We start from the raw sequence: 16,789 nt of genomic DNA on the forward strand, positions 1-16,789 counted from the left end.
AGAACAATGACCAAGCTGACGCCAGCGCCCACTGGTTAAGAGCACAATGGCGACGCGGAGGTTGTCTTGGTGTAGAAAAAGATATCGGGTCCGAGACCCTTGGGTCCCGCACCGATAAGATCCCACACTAACAAGCACGAGGTCGTTGGGAACTAGGCAACTTTAAAGCTGATCTATGGGTGAGAAAGATTTTCCCCAAAATGCGGCGACCAGTCTGGCCCCGGAAGGTTAGCGGTCGGCCGCTTAGGTTTGGTAGATCAGACAGGCGAGTACAATATATAGTGATGCCATGTGCAGGGTTTTTTCTTCTTGGCTGATGCTCTTGGCTATGACAACCAATCACGTTTGATCAGCTCCCACTTTTTTCAGCTTCGGGCGCGGATTGACCGTTTTAAAAAAGTCCGTTCAGAATCGGCAAGCATGGCCTTCAAGTAGAGGGACAAATGAACAGCTTTCGGTGGAATTTGCGAAATGTTTGGCCCCGGGCAACTATCTACGGCGACGGAGATCATCATTGGGCGCTCGTGGGCGCTAGCTTAGTTTCCGGAAATGGACCCTTTTCTTGATTCAGTGGCGGGTGAATTGCTGAGTCTCCCCTTTTTTCCGTCATTCCTTGGCTTGGCCCAACTTCCAAGGTTTTGCCGAGAATCATTCTCAGCATTATTTGGTCCGATTCATTCTTACTGTCCTTCTCTCATGTCCTCCCCTACCATTCTGCAAGCACGGCTACTATCGATCCAATGGGAATTGACGCCACACAATTAATCTCCTGATCTTCTGAGCCTTCGTGCCATCTCGCTCGCCCAAAGATGATCGCCGCATTCCCGGGGTGGGCTCGGAAATTCCTCTTGTCGAGATCCCGTCTGAATGCTCTGGCTGGACTGTGTGTCCTGCTTTTCGTCGTTAGTGGCCTCTACCTCTACAGTTTCAGAGAGCCCGCGGCTCCACTAGATTATGACTTTCGCCTCCATTCTGCCCCTGTCCATCCCATCGACCACTTGATCAACGCGGCCAACGAGCAATGGCGCATTCTCCTCGGCCAAGAAACCCATTCGCTTCCGAATGCCGCCGTGCAATACCGTCGTAGCCGCGGTCGCCATCCTCCACCGGGCTTTGCGGAATGGTACGCGTTCGCGAAAGAAAAGGACGCGCTCATTATCGAGGAGCTCTTCGATCAGATCTACCACGATCTCAGCCCATATTGGGGGACCGAGCCGGAGGAGTTACGACGACAAGCCAGTGGTTTCGAACCCCGTATCATCGTGCGGAATCAGAAGGTTCTGCCCATGGGAGGCACCCCAGCCGGATGGATGGAAGCATGGCTCGGTCTCTTGCGAACTCTTGAGCAGTATCTTCCTGACTTTGATATGCCTCTGAACGGGATGGATGAACCTCGGGTGATCGTCCCGTGGGAAGATCTTTCCGAGCACGTTGCGAAAGATTACTCGGCCCGGCGCATCGTCGATCCGGGGCAAGTGGTGTCGGAATACATGGCTCTTCCTGATCCGGCCGTGGACGAACCGGAACCATATGACCTGAAGTTCACAAATGGAGATGGGAAACCTTACTGGTATTTGGCACGAGTCGCTTGCCCTCCCGACAGCCCTTCACGCAACAGTGATATTGTAAACGTGGACTTCGCCAATCCGCCGCCGGAGCTCTACAATTATATTCCTCTGTCGCAAGATGGATATATCAAGAACTGGACCCTCGCAAAGGACCCTTGTATCCGGCCTGAGCTCCAGGCTTTGCATGGCTCCTTTGTTGCCCCGACTTCTATTTCGACGACCCATCAGCTCTTTCCTCTTTTTGGTGGATCTAAACTCCCAATCAACAACGGTATCCTCATTCCCCCTGCGGTGTACTGGGGCGATGATGAGTTGTTTACCGGGGGCGGTGATCATGGGGGCGAGTGGGAGGACAAGCAGGACGTCTTCTTCTGGCGCGGGCTGGCATCAGGGGGACGAAATACTGAAGAGACCTGGACCAGGTTTCAAAGACACCGTTTTATGTCAACGCTCAACGCGACGTCGGTGGCAACTGCCCTGAACAGCAGTGAACATGCCTTCGTCAGTTTCCGGCTTCCTGATTTTGAATACTACAATCTGGAATCAGGCCGCAGCGGTGAGCTTTCTATCTTACTTGCCGACCATGCCGATGCCCGACCTACTGGGCTGGCATGCTCCCCCGTGACCGGAAATCCTCACTGTCCATACACCGATCCATTTTTCGAAATCACGCCAATGGTACCCATGCAGTCCAACTATGAGAACAAGTACCTTCCAGATATCGACGGCAACTCGTTTAGCGGGCGCTATCGGGCTTTTCTCCTATCGACCTCCCTTCCTATCAAGTCCACGGTATACAACGAATGGCACGATTCGCGCCTAATCCCGTGGGCCCATTTTATCCCCATGGACACGACGTTCATGGATTTTTACGGTATCATGGATTATCTTCTCTCAAACGACATCACGGCGAAGGCAGTCGCGTTGAATGGCAAACGTTGGGCCGAGACCGTCCTCCGGAAGGAAGATATGGAAGTGTACATGTACCGGTTACTCCTGGAATACGCGCGAATTTGTGACGATCGCCGGGAATTTCTCGGATATGTTGATGATCTTCGATAAATTCGTGTATAATAATACTGGTGATGATTTTATGTTAAAACCCAAGTACATATTGCTTTTTTCAAAACGCTTCACCGCGTGTGGTACTTTCAATGTATTCACCGAGCACCATGATGACCTGAACTTCGCTCAAGATCATTGATCTCAGGCTCGTATGTGCCATCCATCTTTCTGGGGTTGGGGTTTGTCTAGAAAGCTTCTCCGACCACTATCCAAGCCGAGATCCCGACTCGGTGCATCGCACGTAATGCAAAATAATACAAGATTCATCTACACTCAAAGAGCCACGATTACTTTTTCTTTAAATGCTTTTATTTTCATTACTCCACGCTACCCCAGTGATGTGCGGGTCGAACAAGCAATGGTCATATCATACAGTGACTAGCAGGGACGGCATTCCACATAAACACAGCCGTTGGGTATCATCTATTTCTTGATACCTTTCTCGCGCAGACGCTGCTCATCCTCCATTTGCAGCTCGCGATCGATCTCGGCACCCTTGGAAGGCTTGTTGCCGTGTAATTGAGCCTGATGACATGTTAGATATGTGGATGACAGATCAATGGCCTAGTTGGAAGTACTCACCGGCTTCGTGGGGTCGTTCTTGCTAAGCTCCGCCTCCGGGTTGAAGTCGTCATTGTGGTGGTGCGAAGGGTTGGCCTTGTTCCCTTGCGAGGCTAGCTTGTTGGCAATTGAGCGCTGGTCCTTAGAATCAAGGTTCTTGTGGCTGCCCTCTTTGCCCTCATTGTGGCGCTCGCGATCGTTCGCGACGGACTGGGGCACGTTGCGCTGGTCACCGGCTTCGTAGAGGGGGGCGTGGCCGACGTTGGACTGGCCAGCTCCGTGCATACCGCTCTGGGGAGACATATTTGAAAGAGGTAGGAAGACGTAGGAAGTGGTAGGAAGATGTAGAGAGTTAATTGAGAAAATTATTGTGTGGTCGTGTGTCCATGCCCGGCATCATTCACCTTTATATGTCGATTCGCCGGGATGTGATGTCATGCTGGAGTCTCTGAGATCATTGTGGGGCGAAACCTACCATGCAAGGTGGCCGCAGACAGGCGATGATGTTTTAGTCAAATTTTGCATCCAAGTGGGAATCAGGAGTCCAGAATCAAGGCAGCGGTGGGTGGATGCGATCATAGGTTGATTGGTGTTCATCGCACAGGGTCCGATGATGATCGCGGGATAGCCTTCGTTTGCCCGAAGTAGTTAGTGACTGCCCCTAGGAAGGCGCTTCTGCATAGAAGGTTTCTTCCGCCGGGCGAAGCTGTCATATTTGAGGGGTCGCCGCTTCAAGTCGCCGCTTTAATGATGGCGCTTAGAATTAAGCTCTCTAAGTAACCTATTTCACAAGCGAGCACCCCGAAACATAATAGTAATTCTCGTAACTTCATATTTCAACAACCACAAGATAGTTCCACTTGATTATTAGTATGAAGCGATCAATATGTACAATAAATAGTATAGACTAATTGAAATCAAAGTTAAAATTATTCTTTTACTGTATTACCACAAAATATAGGTCTGCATGGGACAAATATATATATTTGAACAAAACCGTATAAAATTTCTAAGCTTCTTGGATAGGCTAGATATGGGCTAAATAATATGCGGATACTATAAAACCCCACAATAAACTATCGTTGAGATATTAAGACATAATATTTCACATTTACTATGGTGTTTTGGGGTGCGGCGCTCGCTTGGATGGGGCGCTCGCTTGTGGAACACGTTATCATCAGCCCACTTATTATAATGTAGATTAGAGACTACTAGGCTTAGAAATAGTCGATCAAACGGTAATCTACGTTAAAAGAACGCATCTGGCCGCCAGAAGACTCTGCTACAACGTTTATGTCGCTTTTGAGTCAAAAATTGACATTGATTCGCGTAGTAAATAATAGTTCCACCGAATATGAGAAGTAAAGTGGTGTGAAACCCGATACCGGCTTAGGCGGTAAGTATAGAAGGGTTCAGACTTTTATAACACCACTGTACTTCGGGAGGCGTATTGTCCCGACGGGGCAGCCGGACAGATTGATATGCCGATCACCCTGCGGGCCGATCATGTGTATGTACAGTAGGTGCCTATCGAGGATCTTCATCGCAAGAACTGCCAAACTCAGTAGTCTCCACTTATTTTCAACCTCGGCAGACGATATTCTCAACTAATACCCTGATCTAGTGCATCTATAGACTCGATAAACTCGTATCAAGAAGGCACCAGCAGCTGACGAACTATCTCGTTTCATTGCGAACACATGTGTGTGATAGCCGTGACGTGCCTTCTATGGAATTATTCGCATTATTTCTACCTAGATCATGTACTGAGTTTCTTTTAATGCTAAAAGGAGCACTTCGCATCCCATCTCTCTTCTTTCCCCCCTATTCATAATGGCTTCCCTTGCGAACAAGCATCAACACGAGGAACGACTAGAGCCAACACACTTTGCAATGGCATCTATCATGACCTGGAACTACTCAATAAGGGCAGTGCGGATATTCCAAGCTACCTTTGCAATTGTCATTCTTGGTTTATGCTTATATCGTTTGTGGCCTCATTCTCTACTGGTTGACCTAACTGATTGTTATGCTTCACAGTGTTCTGCCTTTTACAATTCACCAAAATCAATATTTTCCTCTTCGTCAGCGCGATATGGACGGCCTTTTTCGCAGTTCCTTACCTGGCCATGTCCCCGGTGTCTTCCTATGAGATTGAACGTCGCTATTCTATTCCAGCGATGGAGGGCATTGTCACTATACTTTGGTTTGCAGCTTTTGTAGCTCAAGCTAGTTCACTGCCATCCCCGGAACAATGCACTTCGTCTGAGTGCAGTTCATCCCAGGTAGCTGTGGTGTTTGGGGCATTTGAATGGTATGTGGTTCCCTGATCTAGATGCGCCTCCTTTGCCATTGAATGCAATGCACAGCAAGACCAACACTCCCTTCTTACACTCAACATAGGGCACTATTCTTTTTCACAACCACAAGGGCAATCCTCACTGCTCTACAAAAACCTAAGTATTCTCCTGACGACAGTGTATAAGTTGGGTATTGATTGCATTTGTCGAGCTAACACTCCTATTATTCTATTATTGACCTACTACATGTATCTAATCAACCTTGAGTATCTTCTTCCATCCATTAAATTGTACACAACAGCAAGCAATGTTATAACAGCAGACCAACATAGATAGAGAAAATAGAGAAGAAACTAAGCTCAATTATGTGTTTCGCAAGCCGAGCTAGACGCACATCGTACGCCATCTGGCTATTTATCTGACACCAGCTCGCCAAACTCCGCTCTGAGGCTAAACCACTCGTAAAAGCGCGGACTACGTCGATCGCTAGGGGCATTAGGGATGCCAATTATCTTGCCTAGATCAATCCAACCCTCTAAAATTTCACCACCACTTAATTTCCATTCCACTTTGGAAATACATCACTAACTTCTCATTGGTGACTCTAAAGGCGACATAGGTCACGTGACAACCCCACGTCCTCGAGGGAGACAAGCATTCTCAGACTCATCCTTTGCTTCCAATCTCGAGCATTATTACTTTTTCACCGGGTTCAATTCGAAGAGGCTGTTATTTTGCTTGCATGATGTGCCACCAAGTCCACTGATTTCATTGCCAGCGCACCTGATGCCATTTCCTTCGCCGCACTCTCTTCACCCTAGTGTTTTATGCCGCGAAACACCCACATCATGAATGACAATAACGTTTCATACTCTGTACGGTCTGACCAGTGGCCCCCTAAACATCGAAGCAGGCGAGGCTGTTTAACATGTCGCCAGAGGAAGGTAACAGCTGCTCAATCTTGATCTCATTCTACATTCTAGTCGACTAAGACCCTGACATAGGTTAAGTGCGATGAAGCTCATGACACTTGTCGCAACTGCAGGCGTCTAAACATTGAATGCATTTGGGTGTCTTCTCAGAATCGTTTGCCTCAGCGATCAAGAAAACGCCGTGCGTGCACCCGATGTCGCGACAAGAAAGTGAGTAGACCTATCCAAAGTGTGCCGCACTTTCTCTGACTATTTCAATTCAGCTGGGATGCCTGGCTTCTACTAATGGACCAGGATGTCAGCAATGCATAAGATACAATGCTATTTGCGACCTTGCTGAAGAGGGCATTGAGCCTCGGACTCAGCAGCCGCCCACCGTTAGCGGCTCTATCGACGAGGATGTCGCTCACGGTCTCCCACAGAAGCATGAGCTATATTCTATCTTAGAATCTTACTTTGACGGACCCCATTACTTTTGCTTCTCCGCCTTCGTCCATCGCCCCTCATTTATGAAGATGTTAGAAAACAACCTCATTCCGAGATCCTTCCTACTCATTGTGCTCGCAAGCGGCCACCGCTACACTAATCCCAGTTCCACTCTTTCCGAACAGTGGGCAGACGAGTGTCGAAATCTGCTAGTCACAGAAATTTTCTCTCGAATTTCTACCGTGAACCTACAGAGTCTCTTGCTTCTTCAGCGTTTTGAGTGGCACCGCGGAGCTCACTTGGGGTTTTGGTTTATCTCTGGCCTTGCTGTGCGCATGTCAAATGCCCTGCAGTTGCACCTGGAGCCGTCCGATCGTCGCGACGCGAACACTCCTGCGCTTCCCGTCACCGAAATGGAGACCCGGCGCCGTCTGATATGGAGCTGCTTCGTCATGGACTCAGTCCCGGACGCGTTTCATGCCGGCCACAGGCCGATACATTCGGCAATCAATCCATCTGGTGTTCAAGCCAGGCTTCCGTGCGACGAGCGTTCCTACGAGCGCGGATTGGGTGCTAGTGGTGGCACTTTGACCGGCGATCCTGGTAGTGGACCTTCGAGTGCCTCTGCCTACTTGGTTCGAATGGTAGCCCTGCGAATGAAGATTCTCCATTACGCCGTATCTTCCATCACTCCACATCTTGCCAGTCAATTTTCTCGTCTCCCGTGGGAGCAGGGTTCAAAATTCTATGAGCTCTGTCAGGAGCTCGACCAGTTCAAGACTTCTCTGCCATCCGATTTACTCCAGCCAATTGCCACCTCGATAAAACCCGCAGGCTCCATCATTCTTCATCTAACGATTCATGTTATGTTCCATGCAGCTTCCGTCGACCTTTTCCGAATCGGCACACATTTGGCCCGCCGGCACAGTTCTAACCCGTCACCACCTGCGCCTTTTGTTCTCAGCTGCAGACAGTCTCGCATTGATCATGCTCTTGAGATAACCCAAGTGGTCTCTGATTGGATGCGCAATCCCACCTTGGAGCATGATCCTTTCGTTGCCATCTGTTCTTGTGTGGCAATTAGGGTCTTGGTGGTTGAGAGATGGGACGGCAACAATGAACTTGTGTCTCTCAGCTCCCAGGACGTCAAGGATCGATTGGAGACTTGCCGCAGGTGCGCTTTGAGAACAGCCCAATGGTCTATACCGATAAGAAAGCTTGTGTGTCCAACCTCACTTAAACGCAAAGGATTACTGCTGACGGAATATCACCAGCTTATTGCCATCAGTCGCTTAGTAGGCCAGCATGGTTTCCAGTTGAACTTGGATGATCTTCCAAGGTAAGCAAATCCCACCCCCTTGCCATTTAATCTGCACAAACAGCTAATTGCAGCATAATTGAAGCGAGACATCCCATGTGGAGACTGTCTCTCGCTCGGAGTCCCCAGGTCTTGATACGTATGGGACACTGGGATCCATCCAGAAAGCCAGGACGGACCACGATATTGAGTCTGCTTGTGCATCGTCTTCAATACCAATTTCCAAGGCCACAAAACAAGCACCATCAAGCAGGGATTCGAGAATTGTTCCGCCACCTCCGTACACGATACCCTCGAGTGGAAATATACCGAATGTGTATCTCCAGGAAAGTGATGATTCCCTCAGCCCCGATGCTCTTCGCATTGTTTCGAACTGGGCAGATGGTACATATGATCTGGAAGCATCCCAGGCGCAATTTGATTGGGGGAGTCTTGATTTTGGCTGGGGAGTTGGTTTAGATGACATTTTTGCGGAGACAGACAACAGCCTGAACCATCCGCTACCTTAATTTCCTACGTGAAATAGAATCTCAATGAAGGAGCTCAAGGATAATAAACACCGAGTCTATAATGTATGGCTTAACTCTTGACAGGTGGAGCTTCGTTCTTCCTCACCTTCATCCATGCCTTTGTCTGTGTGATTGCATCTCCGCCAACGATTCCATCCTCATCGTTGCCATCCCACTCTTCGCCGACAAACTTGATCGGAGTACCCCAGACTACGCCCGTCTCCTTGCGGTACTGCTCCCAAATTTCGGTTAGTTCTTTGACCTTCTCGGGCTTCTCATCAGCCAGATCCACGGTCTCCCCTGGGTCAGTAGACAAGTCGTATAGCTGCCAGCCACCGTCTTTCCGACCACCCATTGAACTCTCAATGCTCACGAGCTTCCAGTTAAGCTGGCGCACAGCCGCTCGTCCGAACAGCTCCCAGCCCATAGCGGTATCACCGTGAATGGCATCGGGCGAATTCAGGCCATCGCCCATCATGAATGGAACCTGCCGGATTGGTGTCTGTTAGCAATTGCAATGCTTGGAAAGACAGTATTTGAATTCAAAAGCTAGTGCTTACCCAAGATGAGCCTCGCATTGGTGCAACTTCCCTACCACGGAACTGGGCTGGCTTCCCGTTAGCCGCCGGGTGGGTGATGCCCGCAAGATCAAGCATTGTCGGGGTCAGATCCATCACGCTGGAAAAGGCGCGTATGGTAGTTCCATTCTGGCGTTCGCGAGAAAATTTCGGGTAGTGGACGACTGTGAGAACCCCAAGGATTAAAATTCGATTTCATAGAAAGATAGAATGTTCACGTTACTTACCAAATGGTACATTGATGCCTCCCTCAGTTCTGGAAAGGGCGAATTGTCAGCTCAACTGTTGTTTACTGTGGTTCAGACTGCCATCTTCCTTACGTGAACATCTTATATAAACGCGATGGTGCTGTCGAGGCTTGGGCCCACTGCGCTCTGTGTCAGTCGGGATGAATAGCAACAAACACCATCAATACTTACCCGTGTACCATACCAGGCAAACGACGTGGCATTTCCAATGTTGTCAAGAGAGTTATCGTCTGAATTTATGCTGTTAGCTCTCCTGAGACACCGCAGACTCAAGGACTGTACGCACAGTACTCGTTGATAACCCGCATGAGATCAGCTCCCATGGTGGGGAGCGCCTCGTATGTTGCTCCCTCGGCACCATTGTCACTCTGGAAGACAATGAAAGTGTCTTTCCTCGATGTTAGCAACATTCATAGCATCTATGAAGAATGAAATGCGACTCACTGTCAAATTCACCAGTCTTCTTCAGATAGTCCACAATTTTCCCAACGTTCTGGTCGATGTTGTCGACCATGCCAGCGAAGCATTCCATAGAGCGAGCAGAACATTGACGCTCGTAGTCGGTCATTTCGTCCCACTCTGTGTTCATGGGCCCGACCACAACATCGTGCGGACGAATGTCCTTAGGAATCAACCCTAGTTCTTTCATGCGCTCCATGCGCTTGATACGGAGCGCATCCGGCCCGTCATCATACATTCCCTTGTACCGGTCACGGTCCTCCTTAGCACACTGAAGTGGCCAATGCGGTGCCGAGAAGGGCAAATAAGCAAAAAAGGGCTTCTCTTTGTCTGCTTCAGAGCGATCGTCTAAGTAATTAATCAAATTGTCGGTATAAAAGTCGGACGTGAAGAAGCCCTTCTTATCGTGGTTCAAGTTGGGTTCGACGTCGTGCTTTTTGCCGTCCTCCGTATACAGGACTGGGATGCGGACGAAAAAGTTAATGTAGTCCTTGCCAAACTGCGGTTCCCAGCCGTAGTGGTTTGAGGTTCCAGGAAGCAGCGCAAAGGAGCGATCAAAGCCTCGGACGGCTGGATTATTCTCCGTCCGCAGACCGAGGTGCCATTTCCCGCTGATCAGAGTGTGATAGCCATTATCCTGTAGGATCTCAGAGACGGCGGCCACGTTGTGACTAGGGAGATAAAGAGTCAGTTGTGGAAATTGAACGCTGCCAGCAGTTTACATGACATACTTGAGAAAGCCTTCGTGGCCAGGTACATTCCACCTCTCGGGATCTCTACCTTTTTGCTCACTCATTACCCCGACACCAGCAATATGGTTGTCCGTACCACTCAGGAGCATGGCTCTTGTTGGGCTGCAGGCGCTAGCAGTGTGGTCTTCGGCGTAAACAGTTAGTTCTAAAAACCCCGGGAAAGACAGGACGATACATACAGTCCGTGAAGCGGGCGCCATTGCTAGCAAGGGTATCGAGGTTCGGGGTGCGAATCTCGCTTCCAAAGCAGCCAATGTCGCTATATCCGAGATCTTTATCGCGTGGGCTGTCAACGAGAGCTTCTGAAGGGCGCGGGGTAAGGACATACCATCGGCTAGGATAATGAGAAAGTTGGGACGCGAACTCGGAGCCATGGAGTATTGATTCGGTCGGGTCCTGAATAGTTTTGTTTGTCTTCGAAAGAAGGCAGGGATACGGCGGAATTGTTGTACGAGAGCAGTGCGCCTTAAGTATGCTACCTAGAGCTTCCCCCACCTGTGGAGGCATTTACCCACTCAGATCAGCTGGATAAATGGCCCTCGGGTGTTCTACGCGTAGTAAGCTCATGGAATTGTGAGGTACTAAATCTCATAGCCAATCAGTGACCCTGATGGATTGTAAGACGGCCGCTAAACAGACCCGAAATGAATCCACGCGTATGTCGCTCTCCACTCCGACTGGGTGACATATCGCGTAACTCGCTTCCCATTCCGACATACCCCTTGGAGTTTGGTTCCTCCCCGGAGAGGAGGGCGGCTCTTCCACTGCTTAAAACTGGGGGTGGGTCAAGCTAACGACTTGCCATAGCGTGCTATGATCGCGTCAGTTGCGCGGGCTGTTCTAGTCCCAGTTTCGAATTTGTACCTACGACAACATAAAGAAGTCTAAATCCCCATGTCCTCCGTTTATAAAGGACTCGCTGCCTTCCCAGATTGAGAAGGGATACTGACCATCTTTTCCATCACCGTCATGGCTCTCGCAACGAACATGAGCCAAAGCGGCAGCCCCGCTTCTCGAGGCGCCTTTACCAGCTTACGAGCTATGTTGAGCAAAATGACATGGCCTCTATTCTTTGCGTGTTTCGTCACAGCAATGCTCAACATGCTGTTCGGTTTCGACACCACGAGTTTCTCTGGCGTTCAGAGCATTCCTGCTTTCATTGACCAGTTCGGTAATGCGGTCAAGCCGGATGGCAGTAGTGCTATCTCCGCTGCTCGCGTCTCCTTCATGAGCTCTGTCGCCTTTGTAGGCAAGTTCTTCGGAACACTGGTATGCGTCTCCGAGAAACGTTCTGGTCGCGCCGCTGACATTCTAGACTTGTCCCCTTTACGTGGAGAAGATCGGCCATCGATACACCATCTGGATTTTGTGCATAATCAGTTTTGTTGGTATCATTCTGGAATGCACTTCAAAAACGATGGCCCAATTTGTCGTAGGGAGAATCGTGGTCTACTACAGGTCCGTCCTTTCAAGCATTCTAATAATATCTCTTTTCTTCAAATCAGCTAATAATAATATGCACAATTATAGTGTCGGACTGGCAGAAAACACCTCTACGTAAGTCTTCGCTTCCCCGCAGTTTCCCTCTGCAGTGAACAATATCCCCGGCTTTGTCGGAGTCAACTAACTTCCATCCAGGACGTACCAATCTGAGCTCGTTCCCGCATCTCTGCGTGGAGCCGTCGTCGGGTCCATCCAGCTCTTCATCCAATTCGGCCAGATCACGGCTGCGGGCGTCAACGAGCGCTTCTCTACGTCGACAGAGCCTAAGGGCTGGATTATCCCTGTTGCCATCCAGGCCGTTGTGCCTGTAACCATTTTTGTTTCTCCACTTTTCATCCGTATGTCCAACATTGCTGCATCCGATACTCGCTTTACATCCTCAAATTACTAACTATTTTATCCGGCAGCCCCCGGACCTAGATGGCTTATCAGCAAGGGCCGCAAGGCCGATGCCGTCCACACTTTGGAGAGAGTCCGACCAAAGGAAGACGTTGGTATGTAGATTCACTGCCCTTCTGTGTGCTTCTCTGATCACCAACTTTCTGCAGCTGCCGGAACATGCCAGGCGGAAGCAGACGCCATCGAAGAGGCCCTTGACAACCATGTTGAGAAAGGACCGTGGATCGATCTTTTCGTAAGTGGCCTATATGTTCTCATTTGCTTCAGATGGTATCTAATAATATGTGAAATCGACTAGAAAGGCACAAACCGACGCAGAACGGAGATCGCCATATCAGTTTTTATTCTGCAACAGTTCACCGGCCAAGGATTTGTCTCTCAGTGTACGCCACCTAGCCGTATTTCGTCGAGGAATGCGAAGCTAACACTCCATGTAGACTCCCCTCGCTTCTATAAGACCGTGGGCCTGGGCGCACATGCTTTCCAGTACAACATAGCCTCCGCAGTAGTCGGATGGGTCGGCGTCCTCATCGGAATGAGTGTCTTCGACATAGTCGGCCGACGCAACATCCTGATTCTAGGCGCCTTCTTTCAAGCCATCTTTTTATTTGCCATGGCTGGCATTGGACTGAAGAAGAACCCAACCACAGCAGATGGCAATGGCCTTGTCGCATGCGTGATGCTCTTCAATTTCTTTTTCAGTGGCACCTGGGCACCGCTGGCGTATGTCATTGCATCAGAGATTGGAACTGCTGCGCTCCGGGAGAAGACCATGGCCTTCACCAGTACGATCAACGTGGTGGCTGCCTGGCTAGTCGCGTTCGTGGTCCCTTACCTTCTTGACGCGATTGGCTCGAATATTGGATGGATCTTCGGTGCTTTCAGTATTTTCGCCATGGTTTATGCCTACTTTCGGGTTCCGGAGATTATGAACCGGTCTCTTGAAGAGCTGGACGAGCTGTTTGAGAATCATGTTTCTGCTCGTAAGTTTGCGACTACTAGAACGCATGGTGCTGCACACAGGGTGGCGGAGCTTGAGAACGGGCCAGTTCTAATGGGCAGAGAGGAGAGCACGGATGAAGTGGATACAGAGGAAGGCAGGAAGCGCAGTGAGAACATACGGGAAAACGTGGTGGAGGACTCCCATTAACTTCACGCCCTGTAGTAAATAGGGAATAGTTATAGCTTGGGCTGGCAATAGTCCGCTTCACAAAATAGCAGACATCTACAATCCGACAAGCATCTTTTGCACTCTCTTCACCAGACTCTGCTCGAACTGCTCCACTCCTTTCTGCTGCTCGATCATTTTCCCATTCTTGAGCACATATACTGACCGTCGCCGAGTCTTCGTCTCCTCTGTCTCTTCTTGCTCTAGTCCTTCGAAATCATCGTCCAGCTTGTGCTCGATATCGCGTTTACCTTCAATTACGGATCGGATCAAAAAACGATCGTGTGAAACCAGAAGGATAGCACCGTTGAAAGAGGAAAGTGCAGATGCCAGCGCTGTGACTGTGTTGAAATCCAGGTGAGTGGTGATTTCGTCGAGAATTAGAAGTTGTGGTGCACTCCAGACAATTCGTGCCAGGGCCAGGCGGACCTATCGCGACTGGTCAGTGTTCCGTTCCTCTCGTGTTAAACATTTCGACTTACCAATTGTCCACCTGATAATTTGGACACCGGCACATCGGACACTACGCGGCCTGCTAATCCCATAGACGAAAGGAGACCTCTGACTTCACCTTCATTCAGCGAGCCCTCTACCTCGGCCATCAGCAGGGCCAGTGCGGTCAGGCTGGGCTCGATGCGGCCACGATCCTGTAGCTCCTCCACCGAGTGCTGGCCATAGTAGCCCACTTTCAGTCGCGAATGCGTCGTTACTTTACCCTTGGAAGATGGGATCCCTCCGGTCAAGACACGAACCAGAGTCGTCTTTCCAGACCCATTGAGACCCATAATCCCAACGCGGTCACCGATGTGAACGACCAGGTTCACATCCTCCAAGATGATGCGATCGTTGTTTTTGTATTTGAAGGTGATCCCCTCTAGAGAGACCAGTGGTCCTGGAAAGCGCAATTCCGTTGCATCCGGCAGGCTCATCAACGCACCTTTCTCGTCCGTTGGTACCTCAATATCAGCACGGCTTTTCAGATGATATCCGACTAAGTCTCGGTTCAGCTTGAACCGGCCCCCCTTGGCGTTCACCTGCAGACCCATGCGATCATCGACCTTCTTCTGCCGAGTTTTGGCTTGCCGAAGTTTGTTATCATCGTTGGTCTTCTTTCCGACCTTCACGCTTTCACGAATGCTCGCTTCCATCTGTGCCATTTGTCGGTCATTGGCTTCCTTCATACGTCCCCAGTAGAGTTTCTGCTCTTCAAAGTCTTGCTCATATGCCGAGAGATTTCCTCGGAAATAGTTGAGTTTCTGGTCCCGTAAGATCACTATCTCTTCGCACACAGCATTGATAAAGTCTCGATCGTGCGAAACCAAGAGGATCGTCGTTTCGGACCTGTCCCGTAGCTGCTGAAGATATTTCTCCAACCAGACCACTCCTAGAAGATCAAGAAAATTGGTCGGTTCGTCCAGAATCATAATGTCTGGATCTTGTACTAGAACGCTTGCGAGCATGCAGCGCATACGCCATCCACCGGACAATGTCGACACTTTCTTGTCTAGTCCACTCTCACTGAATCCCAGACCCAGAAGAATTCGACGAGCTTGATGCTCCATATCAGACAATTTCATCTAGATTTAATTAATTAATCTGCAAAACAGAGATTATGAGTGAGGGGGAAATACGTCTTCCAATCGAGATTGCAGGTCTTGCAGCGTTTCGACAGCAGCCTGTGTATCAGTCTGAACTGTCTCGGCGTCGATTTGATTTGCATCTTGTGACAATCTACCTGGCGTTAGACAGGGACGCTGGAATAAAGGTTTGTTGGGACCTTACAATTCGCCCGAAGCATCGACTTTCAACTCGGCAGCCTTCAAGTCTTTTCTCGCCTGCAAACCTCGCGCTCCGCTCTTCAAACTTGCATTCCTCTGGGCCAGGAACAGCTGCATTTCCGTTTGCTGGTGTCTGATTTTCCGAATTGTCCGCACAGGCTCCAGCGGATCCTCGGTCTCAAAGGCTTTCGAGAGCACTTGCAGCGCAAACCTATCAGCCGTGTGTGGGATCAACGGGAGGAGTGCTCTTACAGTTTGCCTTGCGAACAGCTTCATTTTTAGACTCATCACTGCTCAGAACATGTTCCAAAACAGTCCTGTCCTGGCTCAGTCCTGCGTTAATACCCTGCTCATCTTGATCGGTCTGCTGCAGAATCGCAATGCGAGTTGGGTGAGGAATGCCGGGGATGAGCTTTTCGGCCATTGCCCGTAACAGCGCTGAACAGGCATGGTTGTGAGCAGGCAGTCAAAAAAGACTGATTGAATGAGATGCATACTTGATTTCCCGGTTCCATTGCGCCCCAGCAGCCCGTAGTGGATCCCTGCTTTCAATCGCAGATGGCCGTCTGCGATGAGCTCTTTTCCCTCCGCCTTAGCTTTGGATTTGCCCTTGACCTTTGTCTTTGTTGCATCTTCAGCGGAGTCCAGCGCAGATGACGCCACGACAATACTGAGGCCCGCAACATCGATCTTCAAAGGTACAATTGCAGGAGCGAATGTTAGTTGTCATACTTCACGTCCTGGGTGGTTTCAGCTACCTCTTGAGACGGATTGTCGTCTAGTAGATGAAACCGGGTCTGCTTGCAGGTTGCAAGGATTGATGGCGCAGAAGATGTCATCACTTGATTGAAACAGACTTATCGAGGTCCAAATCAAGGGCTGGGAAGGAGTCGACAACCAGGTAAACTCAGAGCAAGCTGAGAGGAGACGCTGCAACGTTGCGCAACTCAGGTTGATATAGAACTAAATACCTGGGGATTTCACATTTGTGATGTTGTTCGTTTAGCGAGTTCAAGATGAAAGTGCTAGGAGGCAATCCGGGGTCGGGGTCCTGAACGGGTATAGTGTTGATGCCTGGAGTCATCAGGCATCACTATTGGAATGGATGGCAAGAATGCCGTGGATGCCATAGAACAGGCGGGTGCTAGAGTGCCCAAATCCTAGTCTAGTCATCGTCGGATCTCTGAAAAGAATGTTTATATTTGAAATATAATCCAAGAACGCC

At 49.7% G+C, this 16,789-nt stretch overlaps 5 protein-coding genes across 5 annotated transcripts; 2 read left to right on the forward strand and 3 right to left on the reverse strand.

Annotated features, from left to right (window-relative positions):
* Nucleotides 1–809: 809 nt before the first annotated feature.
* Nucleotides 810–2,630, forward strand: PFLUO_LOCUS1212 (uncharacterized protein; the record flags this gene model as incomplete). Its single annotated transcript, XM_073778230.1, has 1 exon — nucleotides 810–2,630. The coding sequence occupies one exon, from the start codon at nucleotides 810–812 to the stop codon at nucleotides 2,628–2,630; it is 1,821 nt and encodes a 606-aa protein (XP_073635305.1).
* Nucleotides 2,631–3,056: 426 nt separating this feature from the next.
* On the reverse strand, nucleotides 3,057–3,497 carry PFLUO_LOCUS1213 (uncharacterized protein; the record flags this gene model as incomplete). The annotated part of the gene is made up of 2 exons (XM_073778231.1): nucleotides 3,057–3,158; nucleotides 3,216–3,497. The coding sequence occupies 2 exons, from the start codon at nucleotides 3,495–3,497 to the stop codon at nucleotides 3,057–3,059; spliced, it is 384 nt and encodes a 127-aa protein (XP_073635306.1).
* Nucleotides 3,498–8,749: 5,252 nt separating this feature from the next.
* On the reverse strand, nucleotides 8,750–10,805 carry PFLUO_LOCUS1214 (uncharacterized protein; the record flags this gene model as incomplete). Its single annotated transcript, XM_073778232.1, has 8 exons — nucleotides 8,750–9,166; nucleotides 9,240–9,421; nucleotides 9,485–9,513; nucleotides 9,578–9,624; nucleotides 9,677–9,735; nucleotides 9,792–9,893; nucleotides 9,950–10,635; nucleotides 10,696–10,805. 8 exons carry the CDS (start codon nucleotides 10,803–10,805, stop codon nucleotides 8,750–8,752), a joined length of 1,632 nt encoding a protein of 543 aa, XP_073635307.1.
* A 1,003-nt stretch (nucleotides 10,806–11,808) lies between these two features.
* PFLUO_LOCUS1215 (uncharacterized protein) lies at nucleotides 11,809–13,768 on the forward strand (the record flags this gene model as incomplete). Its single annotated transcript, XM_073778233.1, has 8 exons — nucleotides 11,809–11,985; nucleotides 12,032–12,174; nucleotides 12,247–12,273; nucleotides 12,355–12,557; nucleotides 12,627–12,713; nucleotides 12,768–12,853; nucleotides 12,917–13,001; nucleotides 13,056–13,768. The coding sequence occupies 8 exons, from the start codon at nucleotides 11,809–11,811 to the stop codon at nucleotides 13,766–13,768; spliced, it is 1,521 nt and encodes a 506-aa protein (XP_073635308.1).
* A 75-nt stretch (nucleotides 13,769–13,843) lies between these two features.
* On the reverse strand, nucleotides 13,844–16,403 carry PFLUO_LOCUS1216 (uncharacterized protein; the record flags this gene model as incomplete). Its single annotated transcript, XM_073778235.1, has 7 exons — nucleotides 13,844–14,215; nucleotides 14,269–15,363; nucleotides 15,418–15,517; nucleotides 15,569–15,761; nucleotides 15,817–16,002; nucleotides 16,062–16,254; nucleotides 16,302–16,403. 7 exons carry the CDS (start codon nucleotides 16,401–16,403, stop codon nucleotides 13,844–13,846), a joined length of 2,241 nt encoding a protein of 746 aa, XP_073635309.1.
* Between the last annotated feature and the right edge of the window lie 386 nt (nucleotides 16,404–16,789).

The sequence above is a fragment of the Penicillium psychrofluorescens genome (assembly GCF_964197705.1).
Source record: "Penicillium psychrofluorescens genome assembly, chromosome: 1".
Classification (NCBI taxonomy): Eukaryota; Fungi; Ascomycota; class Eurotiomycetes; order Eurotiales; family Aspergillaceae; genus Penicillium; species Penicillium psychrofluorescens.